Source organism: Triticum aestivum, chromosome 1D (assembly GCF_018294505.1).
Source record: "Triticum aestivum cultivar Chinese Spring chromosome 1D, IWGSC CS RefSeq v2.1, whole genome shotgun sequence".
In the NCBI taxonomy this organism is placed as follows: Eukaryota; Viridiplantae; Streptophyta; class Magnoliopsida; order Poales; family Poaceae; genus Triticum; species Triticum aestivum.
This window is the reverse complement of record NC_057796.1, coordinates 375,058,773-375,078,598: the sequence shown is the minus strand read 5'-3', so window position 1 is coordinate 375,078,598 and position 19,826 is coordinate 375,058,773. Positions and strand designations below refer to the sequence as shown.

The window sequence follows — 19,826 nt, the reverse complement described above, 5'->3', positions numbered from 1 at the left end:
GGACAGACAGGCCTCGCGGCGTGCGGACCGCAGATACGTACGGTTCGCGTTAGCTCGAACCGTGGAGGATCTATCTATCTCTCTATCTATCTCCACGGCGTGCAGCGCGTGGCCAATTCCTCGGCGCCCCGAACGTACTGCGGACAAGGTGGTGCCTCGCTGTTGCTTCCGTCCATTGCATTGCAATTGCATGCACGGACTGGCTGTACCATCTTCGATCGATCTGGTGGGAGACGAGAGCGGTGGCGCCAAGCCCCAAGGAGGCGGTACGGTGAAAGCTGTGGGCGCCTGGCTTGGTCTGCGACGCGATCCATGCGGTTAACCGCGGAACAGTGGAGCTGTGGAGGGATCGGGTGCCTCCGGCTCCGGGGTCCGGGCAGATGTTGTACGGTGGGACTCGCTGTTGTTTCAGCGGCAGTCCATTGCATGCATGCGCGGACTGGCTGGACCATCTCCGATCGGGTGGGAGATGGGATCCGTGGCGCCAAGGCCATAGGCGGTACGGTAGGACTGTGGGCGCCTGGCCTGGCCTGGCCTACGATGCGATCCATGCGGTTGACCGCGGAACAGTGGACGACGAGGGGTCGACCGGCTGCGTCCGGACAAACGTGGTACGGTGCCGCGACGATCGGTCGTCAACCTCCAACGACGAGACTGTTTGCATCGTGGTACGGTACGGAGAAGAAGGCCCGACATCGCCATTCCCATGCATGTGAAGCGTCGTGATCATTGTCAAGAGGTTTTGAGCAGCCGAGACGTAAATTGTTTCGGGACGGCTCTTTGCGGCTCCAGGACATCGCGCATGGGGATTTGTCACCAGGGACAGGGAGGACATCGATCGGGGCACTGCTACAGAAGTACTACCACCAAAATAAAAACTGATGAAGTTTCTTCTCTGACAGGAACAGAGGGTCTGTATTACTGGATATCTTTTGAACAAAATAAAAAATACACGGAAATGTAACGATCAGATTTGCCATGTGAAAACAGATAAAACTGTGGTAATGATAACTTCCGAATGTTCGGGAGTTAAGCATGGCAACCCGAACAGGTTTAGATGGCAAGTTTAGTTTGCGTGAGATTAGGGAAACATGGCAATTTTCTGGAAAAAAAAGAAAAAGGATAAAGTTGCCATCCCCTATGAACTAAAGTTGCCATCCCCTATGAACTAAAGTTGCCATATAAAAACGTTCGGGACGAAACGCTCAAAATCCGTACGTTTGGGAGTTATTGGATTCCTAAAGCTGACATACTTGTGTATAAGATTTGCCATGTTCTTATAGTGAAAAAGATGATAAATAAAACAGTTTTGCTAGAACTCATCTAGATGAGATATAGTTTGGTCTCATTCACCTTTTATAGCCATTGGATGTGATGCTATAAGATGCGTGTGTGCTGACGTGGGTTGTTTTTGTTTTCGTTTTCAAGGTGAATGGGACCAAATTATATCTCATCTAAATGAGTTCTAGGCACTCCCTAAATAAAATTGAGAAAAGCATAATGAAAGCGATCAATAATGAATACTGGCAAATTCTGAATCTATAGGTGGATTTTCGCTGATTTACTAGGCAATTCTCTTCTGCTTAATTAATCGATGATGCAAATCTTTTACCTCCATTTCGAAAAAAATCTACACGTGGAGAGGCGGTGGTTGGGGGAGGGGGTACAGCTGCGCAACACGTGCGTATTGTGGATGAATTATTGGATAACTGTTGGAGATGCTCTTATGTTGCAATTTTTCTTTCCTTGTGTTGGTTTTAAGCAATTTATTAACTTTCTTCAGTACATTAATGAAAGCAATACATTATTTTAAGAATTTATATACACACAAACTCAGCGTAGGCGTAACCAAGTTTACCTGTTGGAGAGAGAAAAAAACCGATTATAGATGACGTGTCGATTCATCTACAATAGAAGTTACAAGGTTAAACAAATCCTGAAGGTGAAAAAAGAGTAATGTTTCTGTTATGTACATCCTAAAACTGGTGAGATTGTTGCTCGATTATTGGTTTCGTTGATCTTGCAACTGGAGATAATGTTTCAAGCTGCACAGCTGATCACATGACTGCGGCTGATGAGTCGGAGAAAACAAAAGAACATTACAGATGAAAACGAGGAAGATTTTAAAGAATGGTGATCCGAGACACCGAGTTTCAGTAAGGTAAGAGAAGTGCTTCTGGTGCGACGTATCTTATGACAGACTTACGATGAAGAGAACAGATTTCTCTGTCATGTTAAGGAACATTCACACCTAAAAGTGATGCATAGTACTAGCATCTTAAGTTAAGTCGTATGGAAACTGATGTCAGATGTGCGAGTGGTAAACTGCTGCAACCTGCCGATTCATTGTAGAGTATAAAAGTTCATGAAATATCAATTAGTGTGATAGAGAAAGACCGGGTTTGCTAATTCTCAGCTGCCTGAGAATTAGTTATATCTAAGTCGATACGAAGGACTGTTGATCCAAGACTGAGATCCATGCAAGATTTCATATATCTCTAAACTATGAGAACAAGATTGCACTAGATGCATAAATTGTTATATCATGGGAAACATTGTATTAGATTTGTATGCATAAATTTGTAAAATCAAATGAGAATTAGTTAATTCTCAGTCGACCAAGACATAGACACTTCTTTTATGAACACGCAAATGGCATAGCATGAAATCTATGTTGCTTCTGCTGAGCAGCTGCCCTTACTTGCAAGGATGTGGCAGCACAGGCTCAATCAGACCGTATGGCTCCCTTAACAGATGTGAGCTTCTTGCTGCTTCCTTTCTTTTCTGTCCAAAATAGAACCACTTCCTGTTGAGTTATCCTCACCTGGAAGTTGTTCATAGTGAGCTGCTGCTTCTGTACTTGTAGCTGTTGCATCAGCTGAAGAACTCTCACTTCATACATCAGGGAGCAATTAAGCGTGTTAGGTTTCCGCGATGAGTCACATATCTGCCTATGGATCTAGAACAACTTCAACAAACTTACTTCAGTGAGTAGATGATCAATCCAATGGCCACAACTGCGAATGCTAGATAGTACAACCAGTTTATCTGTTGGTTGCATGTAAATCATTTGAGCATATAGTGCAACATATTATGATCTGCTGCAAGGATCAGACAGAAATTGTCACCTGTTGCTGATAGAAAAATACTCGAATGGCGACTGCCCACATGTCAGATGTTAAGAGCGAGAGGTTAAGCAATGTTGCTCCACTCATCTGCAGGAGTCATGGTCATCAGAAAGAGCTAAACTACTACTGGAAATGGGAAATGGAAGGGCCTTTTGGCTGATACTTCCTAATGAGCTAATATTACCCATTTAGATTATGTTTATACGTTGTTTATTCTGATAATTCATAACCACTTGACTGGATAGATTCTCTTTGTTGCCTACTTGTGTAGCTAATTTCTACCTCTGTTCCTAAATGTAAGACGGTCCGTCTTACATTTAGGAACAGAGGGTCCCTAAATGTAAGACGGTCCGTCTTACATTTAGGAACAGAGGGTCTATCTGATTAAACATGTTGGAGGGAACTTAACCTCGAGGACAAAAGGAGTAATGGTGTAGAACATAAATCCTGCAATGCCGTATCCTGCAAACAAACTTATCTGAAAATAAAAATATAAAGCAGGAGTGAGCTTCCTGTCGGACAATTCAAAAAAGAGTATTGCAGATAAAGAGACAAACCAAAACTATAGTTTGCTACCATTGTTGGAGACCAGACAATTGCTTCTACGCTCTTCCTTTCGAATATAAGTCTGATGTTTTGTCAGGTTAAAAGGTAACATGAATATTTGCTCCGGAAAACAATGTAGTAATGTTTAACAATGCAAGAATAAGAGTGACTCTATAGATAGCAATATCAACGGATAACGGCAGTTTTCTCTGCTGATGAACTGTGGAGAGGATACACCTGAATTGTACTGACAAGCACCCCAAATAGTCCAAGCATTGCGACAACTTCTACTCTGTCGTTCTTCTTGACGCAGTGTTCCTACATAATCAAGGGAATGATATCATTATCAGACTTTTGAGACAATATTGTTGATAGTAGCAGGATATATATAAGACATCACCAACCTCCCCGACATTGCTAAATGCATAACAAACTGTCCCGGCAGTAACAAGGGCATCCCCTAGAAGTGGTATTTTATTTGGATCTGCAGACAAATGAAGTTCTTTTAATCTGTTGATACTTATTTCTCTGTAGAAATTGGGGAAATGATTTCAGCCTGGAGGTTTCTAAAATTAGGTTTTGACTTGAGCACATCTCTACCTATTCTATCGCCAATTTGCCATCTTATTCATCCAGGATCTTGCCATAAAGAACAACAACCTAGAGAGAATCATGGATTGTGAGGCTGAAAAGTTTAGGCAATAACAAGAAAGGAGGATGATGGGAAGGATGCAGAAAGAGCAGCTGAATTCTAGGGATAGGACGATTGCCTTTGGTGCTTTATTATATTGCACGTTGTTTGCCAAATTGCCATCATGTTTGCTACAATTGTTAGCAAATATCTGATGGCTCATGTATGTTGTAGAGATTTTATTCAACGCACAAATAATTTTTTTTGAAACTAAGTTGTGGGGATGGGTTAGAAATTTAGAATCCACTGTCCAATACCCAGTAATTTTTGGGCACTAAGTTTTAGGGATGGATTAGAGTTGCCCTTACCCTGTGCATCTGGAGTATTTGCATCTGAAAGGAGCACAAGAGCTAGCCCAGCCACACAGGTCCCTGCCCCCAGAAATTGCCAGAACGAGTATCTCGTGCCTAGTGCGTACCAGGTGAGTATGATGGCCCATACAACAGTCCAACAATCCAACAATGTCACGCTGGTGATGGATGAGTACTGGTATGCCTCGGTAACTGCAACACAAGTTTCAGGTTTATAAGATGGTTATATAAGTATGTTTGTCATCAGTAGCAAGGAATGCATTTAGTATCTGACTGAAATGCGTATTGCTTGTTTGTACTCACCCAGATAGTTCCCCTGGACATCGACGAAGGCCAGCACTAAGTACCAATACCAAGGTATCTGCAAGACAGCAGCGGCCAAAACAGTGAGACGTGAAACCACATCAGGTAAGCTCCACGGTTGATTCTCATGCAGCTATGCTCACCCGCAGCTTCTGTCGTCGACGCAAGAGGATCGGCACATAAACTAAGGTCAACAGGAGATGCGTGCAGAATGATTGTGCGAGTGGTGCGTCAACTCCTGCATAAACACATGGAAGTATATGCTTTACCGAGTGATGATTTCTTGTGTAGGAATTAGGGTCATTGAGTACGAAGATTAGCAAGTGCTGTATGAAATGATAATTTGGATCTATGGAGATCGTTGAGAAGGATGATACCGAGATTGGCAATGAAAGAAGAGGCGAAGCTGCAGGCCGCCATGGAGAAGGCCACGAGCTGGCCGAGGAAGAGCACGAGCAGCAGGCGCCATGCGTCGTCCTTGGTCCGGATCTCCATGGGCCTGCCTGACCAAGGTGCACGCTGAAAACGCAAGCCTCAGATTTGTACTAGATGCAGAGGAGAGTCTCCATGGGCCTGTCTGCGCATGGATCAGAGCAGCACGCCAGTATGTGACAGGTCCATTGATTTATGTTTTTTCTTTGTGCTATGAGGTGTCTGGATCTCATCATTTAAGTGAGCAGCTCGTGTCTCATTAATTCCTCTCCTGTCGAGGCATCCCGACCGGGCCTGTTTTGGTTTTTGATTCACTATTGCAACTGCCTGAAAGGAGTTGACAGTAGACAGTTGGCAGTTGGCAGCTGATACGCCCATGTCAGATTTGCTGCACAGAAAGGGAGAGGATCTGATGGAGTCTGCTGGTAGGCATGCTGGGACAGTTTTGAGCAGACGAAACGAAATATCCGCTGCATATAGACATGCAAGTACGTCAGATGAGTACCAACCATATTTATTCATAAATAAGCTTTATATCAACACAAAAAAACGCAATTTGATGCTTGTGGTGGGATTTTCGGCACCATGGCCGTCACTCAAAACATGACAAAATATTCACTCCCCTGTAGTAGGTTTCATCTGCATTAGCAAAACATCAAAAAGAAAAATGCTTGGAACTAGTAATCTCCACCATGACATTTATTCCAATCTGAATATACAGTATTTGAAGGGGAGCCTTGGCGCAATGGTAAAGCTGCTGCCTTGTGACCATGAGGTCACGGGTTCAAGTCCTGGAAACAGCCTCTTACAAGCGTGGAGCTACATGCACCGGGCTGCCCCTTTTTTTGAATATACAGTATTTCCACATAAACTTATTTTGCACTAGGCAGCCAGCTCACACATGGAGCTCGTCGGTACCTGCTCAGGGAGTAAAAACAGGCATGATTAGCAGTTTGATTCACAGCAGGGGTTACGGCAGACGGATATTAAAAAAGAAGAAATTTATAGCAAATAATTCAAATTGTAGCTGTTGAAGGAACGTGGCCTTTCACTCTAATTTTCGCCTCACAGGTTGCTTGTGGTAAAATCCTGTTACTTTTCCATATTTTAAGCTTTGCTAGTGCATGCTTTTGGTATAATCCGCAGAAAAAGAGTTTAAAATTTTTGTTCTGGCTAGCATGAAAATAGGATAGATATATCCGACTACGTGGTAACTGTAGTATTTTTAGTCTGCTGTTCTAAGAGTTCACTAGATTATAACCTTGTTTTCCAAACAGAGACATACTTTTCCAGGGCATCTTATAAAATAAGTTAAGCACAGCACAGTTTAGCGACCACAAACCGTGCCTTTGCGGTACAAGGTTGCTTGCTGTTTAGAATATCCACATACAAGCTTACTGGCGTGCAGCACGCCAGTATAGGAGCTCAAGGCACTTGGTATACGTGTACCTAAATTAACCAACCTAAGAGCTCCTTGAGCCTTAAAGTGAAAAAAGAGCCGACGAGGACATCACAAATGTATTTCAACCAACCATATCATTTTGACGCAGTACAGACTTGAACTCTATAAGTTATGATGATGATGACTTGGAAAGATTTAGCAAACATAAATGCATTTCATATAGCCAGAAGTTGAAGAGGACACTTTTAGACTGTCAAAGAAAAGAAAAGAAAAACTAAATAGCAGGGTATTATGATTGGATCTGGCTGGTATTAGAAAAGAGCACACAACTTTTTAGCTAACACTAAAAGGATATTAGCCTAATGAAATAATGCTAATAGCTTCAGTTCTCATTTGATTAAGATGCATGGGCCCTACCGGGACAATATCCAGACCGAGTTCAATAAATGTCCTGTATAGATAGATGCTCATGGAAAGAAAACAAATTAAGATTTTCACCTCCCTAGCAATTTCAGAGATGTTACCTCCCTCCGTAGCAGCTTCCGTATAGAGTGATCGTGGCTTATTATTCAATGCAGATTGATCCGCAGCTTCCGTATCTCTAACGTGGTAGAAACTAGTTAATTGTTGCGCAAAACAATGTTAGGCCCTGTTCTGTACAGTATGGAACCAGAATCTCCCAGGCCAGCAACACACCCGTAAAGTCTTCTTCTCTTGTTTTTCTGGACCTAAAAATGTTTAGGATGAATGAACCTTACTTAAGAAAGCCTGCAAACAACCACACCCTCCCCTCCTCGTGATCATTGGAACATATCTATCAGTCCCCAAACCACCATAATTGCAAGTTCCAACACAGGAAGGATACACAAGTGAGGCTTGATGAGGGCAAAGGCCTCCATATATATATATATTCACCAGAAAGCAAAGTTTCTGCTTCCTGAAAATTTGTACCATACTACTAAAGCCTCTAGCCTGAGTTCTAGGTGTTAGACAAAGCAATAGTGCCAGGCTTTCGAACAAGCCCTGGGTCCTCAAATGCTTCAAGAGCTTTCTCAGAAACCGCATTGCTTATCATACTGTCTTTAGCGTAAAGTAACATGGCACTTATCAGACTATCTTTAGCGTAATGGCATGCGGCCGCATTAACCACATAGCTGCAGCCTCCCTAGCACTAAAGCAGTTAGAAAAAACTCATGTATTTGTGATCAAGGTTCTTTTGTCCAGAGATTTTTTCCTAAGGACCATCACCGCTAGTTCCTAAATCAAAATAGTTGTCTCATGCCTTTGTGGACATGTAGATAGTGTTGCTCTCCTCATCAATAACCATGTTCGATCAACAGCTGAGAAATTAAAGGTACTTGGCAGGACCCAACCTGAAAATCAAACTAGCTGAATAAGCAGGTGACTGAAACACATGAGGCAAAGAGAAGCAGGACATACAGCTTCAACTCAAGCGATGGTGTTGAAAGTGAACCTGAAGAAGCATCTTAGCTGTCTGTTGTGGAGCCAGTGATTATATATACATCTCTTGGACAGGAACAAGAGTTGGTATGCTGCAGGTAAAGATAAGTTCATGAGCTGAGAATCTGTGGTGCTATAGGATTAGAAGTTTATATACGTTAACCATGAGATGCTACTTCTATTTTCACTATTGCTTTGATTGACAGGAAGGCCTGAACTAAAGCATCTTCTTCATTCAGGTGAACTGGTAGTGATAGATAATAACATGGTTAAAATCAAACATTATTATTCAAGGATGATCAACCAAACATATGCAAACAGAACAATTATTACTAAACAAATGCCAATAGCCCCTCAAGGCAAGTTGAGGTGATGGACGGAGCTTCAGGGCAGACAACACAATTGCAGCAACTATATCTGCCATGAATCTTCTATTTAGATCTTTAATGTAATGCTGGGAACAATTACAAAGTACTATGAACAGAATGCCAGAAAACTATTAACTAGAAATCCTTGTTCACATCAATGTTTCATTCTGCTAAGCTTGACTTTTAAGTTGTCATTTGATTCTAAGAGATATTTATGCTACCCGGAAAAATAATAAGAGCTGTCTCCACAATAATTTCCAAGAGTAAAACACTTAGGTACAAAAAAACTGCTTATAGCATCCAGGAAAAATTATACAGGTGTATTTACAATGCATGAACCAACGTCAGTATGACACAGAGAATGCTAGAATGCATGATGATTTGTTACCTCAACAGAATTTGTACCAAAGACTTTTACGTGAGAACCATCATATAACATTGCAAGTCATCCTGATAGCTCAACTTATATAGGATACGTTGCAGGTGCAAAATACCTGAAATTCTTCAAAATGGCTGGAATAGATGACTCTGGGGCAATCAATGGTGGTGAGTATTTCAAGATTCAAAGCCCTAGTCTGATACGCGTCTGAAGCGCATATGAAGAAATCTTCACAATATGGAGCAAACAATAATGGGGCAGTCTTGGCAAAAACTAGTATATTGTGTCAAGCATCTGCAAGAACAAAAAAGGGACAGCTCAATAAGGAACTAACGTCAGAAAAATACACATCTGTTGGAAGATTATTAGATTCTTATGTCCACAAGAAATGCCTTAATATTTGATTCCCAGACATAATAGAACAAAACCAATGCTCAGCTTTTTAGCTTCATCTAACACAAAGCTGTGAGTGCAAAAATGTGTGTGATTGTGTTATGGAGTTGAAGCAATCGTGGAAAAATAACATAAAGCATGACAGCTGACCAGTCTACAGTAGCACATGAGCATTAGGAAATTGTTATTCAGACCCACTATGATATGATATTTATGTTCATAAGCTGATTCCTAAAATAACATACATGATAATAGAATGATTAGTTAAACATACGGCACCATAGTTATTCCTAGGTGGAATCTGGGTTTTGAAACAAGGGAAAAGCACGTAGAAAGTACCGCATATGCATCAGGGGATGAGTGTGGAGTAAATAAATTCGGCCCAACGATTCTCTTCACTTCCTCAGCTGGAGCCACTATCCAATGAACACTTGCTGCCTAAGTATCCCTCCACTATTGTCTATTTTGGTCCCTCAGAAGAGATAATGTGCATTTCAAAAGAATAGTGGCATCATCGTTGGTGCTGGCCGTGACAGATGGAAAGCTGAATTTCACATTGTCTCTATCAAAACATCCTGGGTATTCTTTAATGTAATGCCACAACAACATGATGTTTGGCATAGTACCACGACTTCCATTGACAATAGTTTCAGCTTGGATGTGAACCCTATCACCCTCGATCTCCAAAGACAAATTTGAAGCAAACTGTCAGGACCAGAGTCGAATTAAGACGAAAATTGAGAGAATTGAGCTAGGGTTTCACTTGCAGGAAGGGGAAAGGTAGTTTAGCACGCCACCGGCGGCTAGGGTTTACACCCAATAATCTTTTACATGCCCCAAATGAGAGAGAGAGCTGGCTTATATAGCCATTACAGTTGCTAGAAAGTGAAAAAGAAGAAAAAGCAGAGCACATTCATTTCAAGCATCATTCAGTTCATGGTCCAATATAGGTAACAAAAGGGCAGAGTATTAACGAAGCAAATTCATTTCAAGCATCATTCAGTTCATGGTCCAGTATAGTATACTCAGGTGATCTTCTCTGTTTGCCCGGTTACTGGTACTTCCTACGCAGGAACAAATTCACAGGCAGGGAGGAATCACTCCGAATTTCTACGGCGTGGGATGAGGCGAGAGGAGGGGGATTTTCCAGAACCGAACCTGCGGGAAGAGGTGGGTGACCTTGTCGGCGTCGAAGCGGGAGCCGAGGAACGCGGGATGGCTGCGCCGTCGTACGAGCAGGTGCGCGTCCGCCCCGGCCACGCACTCCGCTCTCCTGCGGACCCAACACACCCTCCCGTCTCTAGGGTAGGCACGCGTGCCCCGGCTCTCTCCGGTGGAGGCGGCGGGTATCTCGGCGGCCGCCGTGTTTCGACCGTTGCGTTGGAGAAGAGAGAGAGATGGGGCGAGACGGACTCCTTTCCGCTTCCGGTCCGAGCTATCTACGAGGTGGGCCGATAATTCGAGCGGGCCTTCTAGGCCGTGTATATACCTGCACAGCCGAGCGCCCGAGCCCACCACAGTGTTTCGATCTGCGCCATTCTCCCCACCGCACGCCGGCGAGAAATTGGATCTTTTGCCGGGAGTGCTCGGGACCGTCTTTTGCCCCGTTTTACTTTTCCATTGGATCATTTGCCCCATTAAAAATCTACCGGATGGGGCCCGAGGCCACTGTGACGAGACAATCAAAGGACAAATCATTCAACCCCTTATAAAATGGGGTAAATCATCCAATCCCCCGCGCAGCTGCCTCCGCCGCCGCATCCCTTCCTTCCGCGAGGACGACGCGGCCTTCTCCACCGCAGTGTAGCGCAGTCTCGTCACGTCACCCCCGCGCTTACTAGCTCGAGGTCAGTGAGCACCGGAGGAGGCGACCGGCGGCCACCGTGGGAGAAGGAGGAGCGTGGTGGCGGCGCCTCGGCTCGTCTCTGTCACCCCCCACGCCGGCGACGCGTGCGGAGACGGAGGGAGGACGCGGGACTCGCGGTGGAGCCGAGCGGGAGCAGACGCCGCCCGGCTGCTGCGATGTAAGAGCACCTGTACTGTACTGACGCTGATTTTTAGTCCCACTGCACATCGAGAGTTTTGTGCGATTTGCAGGGATTTATAAGCGTTTGCCTGAGCGATGGTATCACACGGAGCAGTAGAAGGAGATAGTAGAGTATGCGGTCTATTTTTTTTTTGAAAAATCACCGGGGGGAGCTCCCCACCTGAATATATTTCTCAATTTTGTAATCCAGCGTTTCCCTGATTATGATTACAAAGGTGAATTACATAAGTACCTGTAATCGTGATAAGAGGTAGGAACGCCATGAGGAGGCGGCCTGTTTGTGTGCCAGTTTCTTCATCCGCTGCGTCCAGAGCATGAGGTGGTCGGTGATTCGCTCAAGGGTGAGAGTATGCGGTCTAGTATATAGATACGGTAGTGGGTGTAGATAGGGCTGCAGGGGTGCAGGCAAAGGGGGGGAGGTATGCCCGACAGGGCGGCTGGGGGTGGGTGTAAGGGGGCCGGGGTATGCCCAGCGGGGCGGCTCGGGGGGGGGGGGGGGGGGGCAGCCTGGCTGGGCGGTGGGGCGTAGGGGGGGGGGGACCTGGCCGGATGGTTGGGCAGCAGGGCTTTTCCCCGGGCCGAGGAACCACATACTAAATTCTCCCCGGGTGATCCACCAGCGCATTTGGAGGCCCAAGAGACAGGGGCAGCCCCGCCCTTTACGCGGGTGAGGCTTCCACGCCTGGTGAGGTCAGGGAGAAAACCCTCGTCGCTTGGTCTCGCGAACGAGAGGTGGCGGCGACCAGATCGAGAACTCCTCCGCCGTCCAGCGCTCCGCCCTTCTTCGTCCAACGCTCCACTGTCCCCCGGCCCTCCTCCGGCAACCGGAAGCGGCGCACCCCCCATCTCCCTCCACCTCTACACTCCGCGCCTCTGGCGGGGGCGACGGCGACCGAGGTATGTCTCAATGCATGCGAGAGCTTTAAGTATAACCATCCAAGCACAACGGTATGTCTCAGTGCTTTGTTATCTTGATAAGTGATCTCTCTTGTTTAATGAATATAATTTATCTTCTGTTTTTTGGACGTAGGTTTGTAATGAAAAAGTAGAGGATTTTTTTTCTTTTCTAATGGAATGGTCTGTCCTATGCGACAAGTACGTCCATAAAAATAATGGTGATGCCTCAACTAGTTTGTTCGAGGATGAAGGGGAAGACCATGAACCTAGAAAAAGCAAGCATGTCGTAGAGAAACTTAGTGCGATCTGCTATGGTGGCGCTCACAGAAAAAAAATGCATATACTTTAAGGTACTCCTCATTCTCATCCTGTTCATTTGTAGTGTTGGTATATTTGTTGTTTCCGTACGTGTCATCCTAATATAATTTTTTAATAAGTGCAATGGAAGGACCATCGGGTCGAGGATTCCTAGGAGCCCATGGAGAAACTCTGGATAGTATCTAATCTGAAGTTATTCTTTGAAAAATGTATTTCAAGTGCAATGAGTCCTTCAATGTTCAGCGTTTTCCTACTTAAAATTAAAGAATTTGTTCAAGAAGGCCATAGGCGAAAAATCTTACCACTGCCAGGAGTACATTGAAGCCCTTAAGGGGGGTAGGGGGGGGGGGGTCAAATTCTCTTCTAATAAAAAATGCCCTTAAGGGGGGGTAGGGGGGGGGTGTTCAAATTCTCTTCTAATAAAGCAACTTAATAAAATTAGAAGAGGTTCAAATTCTTCTAAGCAACTTAATAAAGAGGTTTAAAAAAATTGGTAGGTCTTTTTTTCTGTTTTCTTAGAAAAACTACAGAATTTTGCTGTTTGGTGAAACAATAAAAAGTGGAATTTTTGTTTTCTTTTTGTTTTGGTAGTCTACACAATCCAGTGAATGAGACTGAAGAACCATGTTTACATATTTTTGCTGTACCGTGTCTTGTGTATCAATAAATACTTTCGTAGATATTATGTGTTGAACTATATTCCTGTGCAATCTTCATCAGGTAAACCACGGGTCTATGTTGGAGGGAAAGTTTTAAAAAGGAGTGCCTGCTAGATTTTCGTGACATGCCATTTGATATCCATTGTTCGAAAAGGAAGTTTTGTTGAACGTTGATGATAACCGGAAACTGAAGTATGTTACCTTCTTCTTGCTGCTGCAGAGACAAATGAAATGTGGCAGGGAGGGTGTCTAAAGGAAATGGCCATGCTTTAACTATGGAAAGAGAAGGTAATTACTTTCTGTTCTCGGGGGCAGCTTCGAACTGTAGATTATTTCTTCAGTGATGTTCTGCAAAAAGAAAAACATCTATCCCGAGCTGGCTTCATATCTCTTCTGAAAACTGGTGTTGAATCATCTTCAAAATTTGGGGAACATGGAGACCTTGTGATTCTGTTTTTCGGATTGTTTTGATTCATTTCAATTATCATCATGTTTCCAGAAATTACCAGTTTCACACTGCCATACCGCTGCAATTGAACCTCTTTGTGGTTGCCAGTTTCCTTTGGGATCTTTTGCTAGAATTTCCTACTTCCGAGTGCAAGCCGATGCTGCCGCGTTTAACATCATATGCAGACACCGTTGTCTTTTGCAAAATGTGTTGAAAATTGAGGAGGTATACCTTGACAATTATGCCCATAGATTTTCATCAACTATACAATATACGAGCAATCAGTGTTTATCGATACGAAAAGTAAAATGGACTTCCGGATCCCTGAACTTCTAGATGTATCGACATGGTGTTCTGCTTCTAGTTTGGACTGTTGCTATCTGTTGGGAACTTGGGATCCTATGCAGCTTCAGTTGTGCTAGTGTCATGCTCGCTTGGTAAAATCCCTGAACCATTCAACCATATAAGACCCAGAAAAAAAATGTCTGTTCGTTTTGTATTCTTATTCCTTGAGATGTATCACTTCACACATGTACTATTGTTTACTGAAAATCTCCCCTGAGATACGTCCAGAATGCATATTCTGAACTTTTTAGGATTTTTGAATAATTATCCATGTTAGTGTCAACCTGCTGCTGAGATTAAAATTGATTCAGTGCCCACATGAAACTGTGTCTCAAGTGTATAGGTCGATCAGTCACCGCCACATATGATTTTTTTGTGAGCTGAGGATTCACTTGGATGTATCTTGACAAAACAAAATATAATGTCTTGTCTAAGTCTAACTGAAAGTAGCAGAAAAAATGTCGATCAGTCAGAGGATACAGCTACGCTGTCAAAACATTTTTTTTCAGGGGGTGATAAAATTAGGCCAAAGATTATTTACTTCAAATATGGCACTAGAAATCCTAATCTGCACTTCAAATATGGCAAAGGTATATCCTACTGCAATTTTTATAAATGGCTGTTAGGAGATGGTTCCTCCATTAGTTTTTGGCATGATGCGTGGCTTCAGAAATGCTCCCTTAAAACTACTTTCTGGGAATTATTTGATATTTGCAATCAGCCGAACATTCAGTTGCACAAGTCTCGGATGGGATGTCCTTGAAACTTACCTTCCGTGGATGTGTTTTGTCCTAGACTAATATAGTACGCCTTTTGGAAAAGCTTTTGACTTTGGTCAGAAATGCTCATTTTACTTCTGAACCAGATAAGCCCAAGACTTGTTTATTTTGTGCACCGAGGAAATCAATTTCAACACGTTATTTAACTGTGCCGTTGCTACACAGGCTTGGAATTTCATTTTGGAGGGTTTTTTATATTGATTGTTCTTGTTCAGGTAAGGATATTGTTCATTGGTGGGCTTCTTATAAACTTTTTCACGCTGTTGGAAACACTAGGTGCTGAGACTCTGGAGTATTTTGACCTTACGTGATGAAACTATGTTTCCAGGGATGCAGATGGAAAAGCACGAAGCCTCGCTTCAGGACAAAGCGGCGTGGGGAGCTGCGACGCATCGCTTGGGGCTGATCCTTCCGGTTGAGGCCTCGAATGCTGAACGGCGTGGTTCCCAAAGATTGAAGCAAACATGGATGAAATTCACTGTGGCGTCCTGTAGGTTGTTTGGTCGTTTAAGCTTTCCTCGTGCTTCCGCTGAGCTGTAGGACTGGGTAACCATGTTGGCTTTACCCTGAGAACCTGAATGTTTATGAACCTTTGTTCCATTGCATCATTGGCTGCATGGAACAAGGAGTTCTGCTCCTATCTTCCTAAAAAGGGGATACAGCTAAGTGGAAACCGATGGGTTTGCTTACCCAGGGTGTCCAACTGTCGGATCAGCCGGACAAGATCTCGTGGCTTTGGACAGCTGATGGCTCTTACACGGCGGCATCTGCGTACAAGATTCAGTTCATGGGAAGTACATCCTCAAACCTGGAGGAGCTCATCTGGAAAACTCCAGTACCGGCAAAGCAGAAGCTCTCGGCTTGGATGTGTATTTCAAGATCGCTGTCTGACAGCGGATAAGCTCGCCAAGAGGGGCTGGCAGCATAAATGGTCTGCGGCGATTACCCTGGTTTGTTGGTTCATTTGGACTGTGCGGATCTTTGATGGGGTGGCCTGCAGCGCTGCTCGGGTAATGTGCGAGAGTGAGGAAGAACTGTCGGAATGGGGAAGCGCCCGGATCAGCGGTGCGCTATTACTGTCGCATATTCATCCATGATGCACACAATATGGTCTGATTGCCTGAGAAGATGCCGTTGAAAGGAGCTACTCAGAGTTAGGTGGAAACCTCCGTGAGCTCCTACTCAATGCTACTAGTGTTTCCTTGATTAGCCTTTAGCCTAGGTTTTTCCCCATGTTGAGCTATGTCATGTATCTCTGTAACATTTCTTCTCCCCTAATATAATGAAAGCAGAGCTGCTGCTCTTCGTAAAAAAAGAAGGGAGTTTGCTTGACTGAATTCAGTGGATCATGATGTTTCAAGTTGCATATCCTTTCCTTAGAAAATGGAATGATAAATGCGATGGAGATGACCAGTTTGTGTGATGGAAAAGGACCCTTTATGAATCTGCAGATGGCATAGCATCTTTGACACATGAAATTGGTGTTGCATTTTCTTAATTCCAAGTATGTGGAAGCTGAAGGCCAATCAGAACTTCACCGTTGTTCAGATTATTTTCAGTCTGTGGGCAGTTTCCTATTTTCAAAAATCTTGTTCCATGCTGTAATGATTCCCAATAGGCACCAGTGATGAATTTCTGTGGAGACTACTGATTCATGAAGGAGGTAAGTAAATCTTGGAACTTTCACCTGTTGTTCCCCTCTCCATATTTTGCCTGTATTACCTTACTACAAAGTACTAGTACTTACACAAACCACTGTAAGTGATGATGAATTTCTTTTTCATTCCTTTGTTACCAAGTATGTACTGGACTACATGTTACAAAAAATATTCTGATAACCATCCTAACACAAAATACTCTTTCGGTTGAAAAATAATGGTTCTGCTTCTGCATATACATGATTTTATTCTCTGCACATTTTCTGCTGCTGTATTTGATTTTGGTCATATCCGAAACCATGGAGCTGACTTTGTACGTTGACCCCCTAACAGATACCATGAGCTCCTTCCAGTTGCTTCTTTTCTTGGCTGTCCAAATTAGAACCACTTGTTGAGCCATCCTCGCTTGGAAGTTGTTGATAGTGAGGTGCAACTTCTGTACCTGTAGCTCTTCCATCGGTTGAAGAACTCTCACTTCAAACATTACAAGGAAAGTGTTAGGTTCTAACATGTCTGCACATGGATCTATAACGACTCCAACAAACTTACTTCAGTGAGTAGACGATTAATCCAATGGCCACAACTGAGAATGCAACATAGTACAGCCAGTTTATCTGTTGCAACTAAATCTTGTGAGCATATATATGCAATGTATTATGATCTCGTGCAAAGGATCGGTCAGAAATCTTAACCTGTTGTTGGTAGAACAGTAGTCGAATGGCGACTGCCCACATGTCAGATGTTAAGAGTGAGAGATTAAACAATGTTGATCCACTCATCTGCAAAAGAGCTGTGGCAATCAGGAAGGGCAAAACTATTAATGGACTGTACAATAAGTAAAGAAATGGCCTTCTGGCTTTAGATCTTATACTTAGTTTATTCAAATACTTCATAACTTCTTGATCAACCTTTTATTTGTTGCATACTTGTGTAGCTTATTTTCTGCTTAACATGTTGGAGGGAACTTAACCTTAAGGACAAAAGGAGTAATGGTGTAGAACACTAGTAATGCAACGGCAAATCCTGCGAACAAACTTATCTGAAAATAAAAATGAAAAAAAAACCAATACAAAGCAGTTGTGAGTTTGCTGTCAAGACAATTGAATAATGTGTATTGCAGATAAATGAGTCAAACCATAACTATACTTTGGTACCATTGTTGGAGACCAGGCAACTGCTTCTAGGCTCTTCCTTTCGAATATGAATCTGATGTTTTGTCAGGTTAAGTGGTCACATGAACAGAAGAGTATTGTCAAAACATTCCTGTTCCAATAAAAAGCGTAGTGATATTTTAACTACGCGATAACGAGAGCAAATCTATAGATGGCAATATCAATGGATTATGACATTTTTTTCTCTGTTGGTCTGCTTGCTTAATAATGAATTGTGGAGAGGATACATCTGAATTGCACTGACAACCAGCCCAAATAGTCCAAGCATCGCGATAAGCTCTACCCGGTCGTTCTTCTTGACACAGTATTCCTACATATTCAAGGGGCATGATAAACTTATGAGAATTTTGAGAAAATATTGCTGGATAGTAGGAAGATACATATAATGGCATCACAAACCTCTCCAACATTGCTAAATGCAAAACAAACTGTCCCGGCAATAACAAGGGCATCCCCTAGAAGTGGCATTTTACCCCCATCTGCAGAAAATGAAGGGTTTGTAAGCAGCTAGCACTTATCCACGCTGTAGAAATTGGGAGACGATTCCAGCTTGTATGGGTCTTAAAGTTTGGTTTTTATTTGAGCACATCATATACCTGTTCTTATTGCCAGTTTGCTATGTTATTCAGCTGTAAAAAAATTGAACAAGATTCAGCAGTGAATATGATCTCCTGGACTACTGTGCTACTCCCTCCGATAGATCCGTTTGAGCGACAAGTAATATGGATCGGGGGGAGTATTATGATTTCTTGTAAAGAAAGAGGATCAAGAACTTCATCCTGTGCCTATCCTAGGTCTGTCGCAGAGAATTTTCGTAACTGACACTCTAATTTAACTTGTTGTTAGGACTCATACCTTGCTGTTCTGGGGATTTTGCATCTGAAAGGAGCACAAGACCTAGGCCTGCCACGCAGGTCCCTGCCCCCAGAAATTGCCAGAAGGAGTACCTTGTGCCCAGCGCGTACCAGGTGAGTATGATGACCCATACAACGGTCCAGCAGTCCAACAAGGTTACGCTTGTGATGGACGAGTACTGATACGCCTTAACAACTGAAACACAGGTTTCAGAATTAGAACTAGTTTATTTATACGCTACGCTCACTGGGATCAAGGAATGCATTTAGCATCTGACTGAAATGTGTGTTGCCTGCTTGTGCTCACCCAGATAGTTCCCCTGGACATCGACGAAGGCCAGCGCCAAGTACCAGTACCAAGGTATCTGCAAGACAGGAGTGGCGTAAAGAGTGAGGAGGTGTGCGAAACTGAAACCACACAAGGTAAGTTTCATGATTGAGTTTCATGCTCACCCGTGACTTCTGCCGTCGGTGCAAGTGGATCGGCACATAAATCAGAGTCAACAGGAGGTAGGCGAAGAAGGACTGTGTGAGTGGTGTATTAACTCCTGCATAATACGTACATGCGACGGGTAATTCGCAATTGAGTAGTATAAAGATTCGCAAGTGCTGGGGGAAATGATAATTTGGATTGTTAGGCTACTGAGGCAGTGAGAAGGATGGGTACCGAGATTGGCGAGGAAGGAGGAGGCGAAGCTGGCGGCGGCCATGGAGAAGGCCACGAGCTGGCCGAGGAAGAGCACCAGCGCCAGGCCCCATGCGTCCTTGGCCTTAGTCTCCATGGGTCTCTGTCTGTCTGACCACCAAGCCTCGGTCAGATTCGCGGAGATGCAGGGGAGAGATTTATACGGTTTGAGCCGGCCGGAGCAGAGGAGGAGACTGGACGGGTAGCTAGGCCTCGTGCAAGGCTCGCTGGGCTCGTGCAGTAAAATATGGTTAGCTGAGTGTGGCATGCCCATTTTTCAATCAACAAAAAAAGGAAAGCTGAGAGCAGCTTGTGATAGCTACATTGATTATGTTTTCTTCTTCCCGCTGTCACGCGTCTGGATCTGACCATTGATTGGGTGCGGATCTGCCTCTTGCAAATAGTACTACTCCATTATTAATTTATTAGTATTGTCTATAATTGTGGGTCCTGCACCTGTTTTGTTTTTTGATTCGCTCTTGCATCTGTCAGAGAAGGCCCAACGGGCCCAATCATGGCAGCCCATGTCCCATTTCACCTCTGCTCCGTG

At 43.8% G+C, this 19,826-nt stretch overlaps 2 protein-coding genes and 1 long non-coding RNA gene across 5 annotated transcripts; 1 reads left to right on the top strand and 2 right to left on the bottom strand.

Annotated features, from left to right (window-relative positions):
* Window positions 1–2,458: 2,458 nt before the first annotated feature.
* LOC123182185 (solute carrier family 35 member F2) lies at window positions 2,459–11,754 on the bottom strand. 2 transcript variants are annotated; one of them, XM_044594673.1, is made up of 15 exons: window positions 10,573–11,753; window positions 9,754–10,119; window positions 9,137–9,315; window positions 8,288–8,366; window positions 5,357–8,186; window positions 5,123–5,217; window positions 4,980–5,037; window positions 4,674–4,868; window positions 4,079–4,158; window positions 3,910–3,992; window positions 3,705–3,756; window positions 3,538–3,606; window positions 3,129–3,215; window positions 2,984–3,048; window positions 2,459–2,892 (listed from the first exon to the last, which is right to left on the bottom strand). In XM_044594673.1, exons 5-15 carry the CDS (start codon window positions 5,472–5,474, stop codon window positions 2,748–2,750), a joined length of 1,047 nt encoding a protein of 348 aa, XP_044450608.1. In that variant the 5' UTR covers window positions 5,475–8,186; window positions 8,288–8,366; window positions 9,137–9,315; window positions 9,754–10,119; window positions 10,573–11,753; the 3' UTR covers window positions 2,459–2,747. The 2 variants fall into 2 exon arrangements, with proteins under 2 accessions (XP_044450608.1, XP_044450609.1); XM_044594674.1 differs by lacking the exon at window positions 3,705–3,756 and having other exon boundaries at window positions 3,912–3,992; window positions 10,573–11,754.
* Window positions 11,755–11,980: 226 nt separating this feature from the next.
* On the top strand, window positions 11,981–16,540 carry LOC123182183 (uncharacterized). 2 transcript variants are annotated; one of them, XR_006492054.1, is made up of 4 exons: window positions 11,981–12,708; window positions 13,556–13,623; window positions 15,073–15,122; window positions 15,236–16,540. It is a non-coding gene; the product is annotated as an uncharacterized lncRNA (long non-coding RNA). The 2 variants fall into 2 exon arrangements; XR_006492053.1 differs by lacking the exon at window positions 15,073–15,122.
* A 129-nt stretch (window positions 16,541–16,669) lies between these two features.
* LOC123182182 (solute carrier family 35 member F2) lies at window positions 16,670–19,556 on the bottom strand. Its single transcript, XM_044594672.1, has 11 exons — window positions 19,259–19,556; window positions 19,045–19,139; window positions 18,899–18,956; window positions 18,593–18,787; window positions 18,137–18,216; window positions 17,965–18,047; window positions 17,720–17,771; window positions 17,536–17,604; window positions 17,258–17,344; window positions 17,115–17,179; window positions 16,670–17,039 (listed from the first exon to the last, which is right to left on the bottom strand). Exons 1-11 carry the CDS (start codon window positions 19,548–19,550, stop codon window positions 16,892–16,894), a joined length of 1,224 nt encoding a protein of 407 aa, XP_044450607.1. The 5' UTR covers window positions 19,551–19,556; the 3' UTR covers window positions 16,670–16,891.
* Between the last annotated feature and the right edge of the window lie 270 nt (window positions 19,557–19,826).

What these genes read in the sequence shown, in the direction of transcription:
- LOC123182182 (XM_044594672.1), bottom strand. Translation starts at nt 19,550, where the DNA reads ATGGGCATGCCACACTCAGCTAACCATATTTTACTGCACGAGCCCAGC. An exon ending in CTCCTTCCTCGCCAATCTCG is followed by an intron (nt 19,140 to 19,258) that starts GTACCCATCCTT and finishes CGTATTATGCAG; the next exon opens with GAGTTAATACACCACTCACA. An exon ending in ACCGACGGCAGAAGTCACGG is followed by an intron (nt 18,957 to 19,044) that starts GTGAGCATGAAA and finishes CCTGTCTTGCAG; the next exon opens with ATACCTTGGTACTGGTACTT.
- LOC123182185 (XM_044594673.1), bottom strand. Translation starts at nt 5,474, where the DNA reads ATGGAGATCCGGACCAAGGACGACGCATGGCGCCTGCTGCTCGTGCTC. An exon ending in TTCTTTCATTGCCAATCTCG is followed by an intron (nt 5,218 to 5,356) that starts GTATCATCCTTC and finishes GTGTTTATGCAG; the next exon opens with GAGTTGACGCACCACTCGCA. An exon ending in TTGATCATCTACTCACTGAA is followed by an intron (nt 2,893 to 2,983) that starts GTAAGTTTGTTG and finishes TGATGTATGAAG; the next exon opens with TGAGAGTTCTTCAGCTGATG.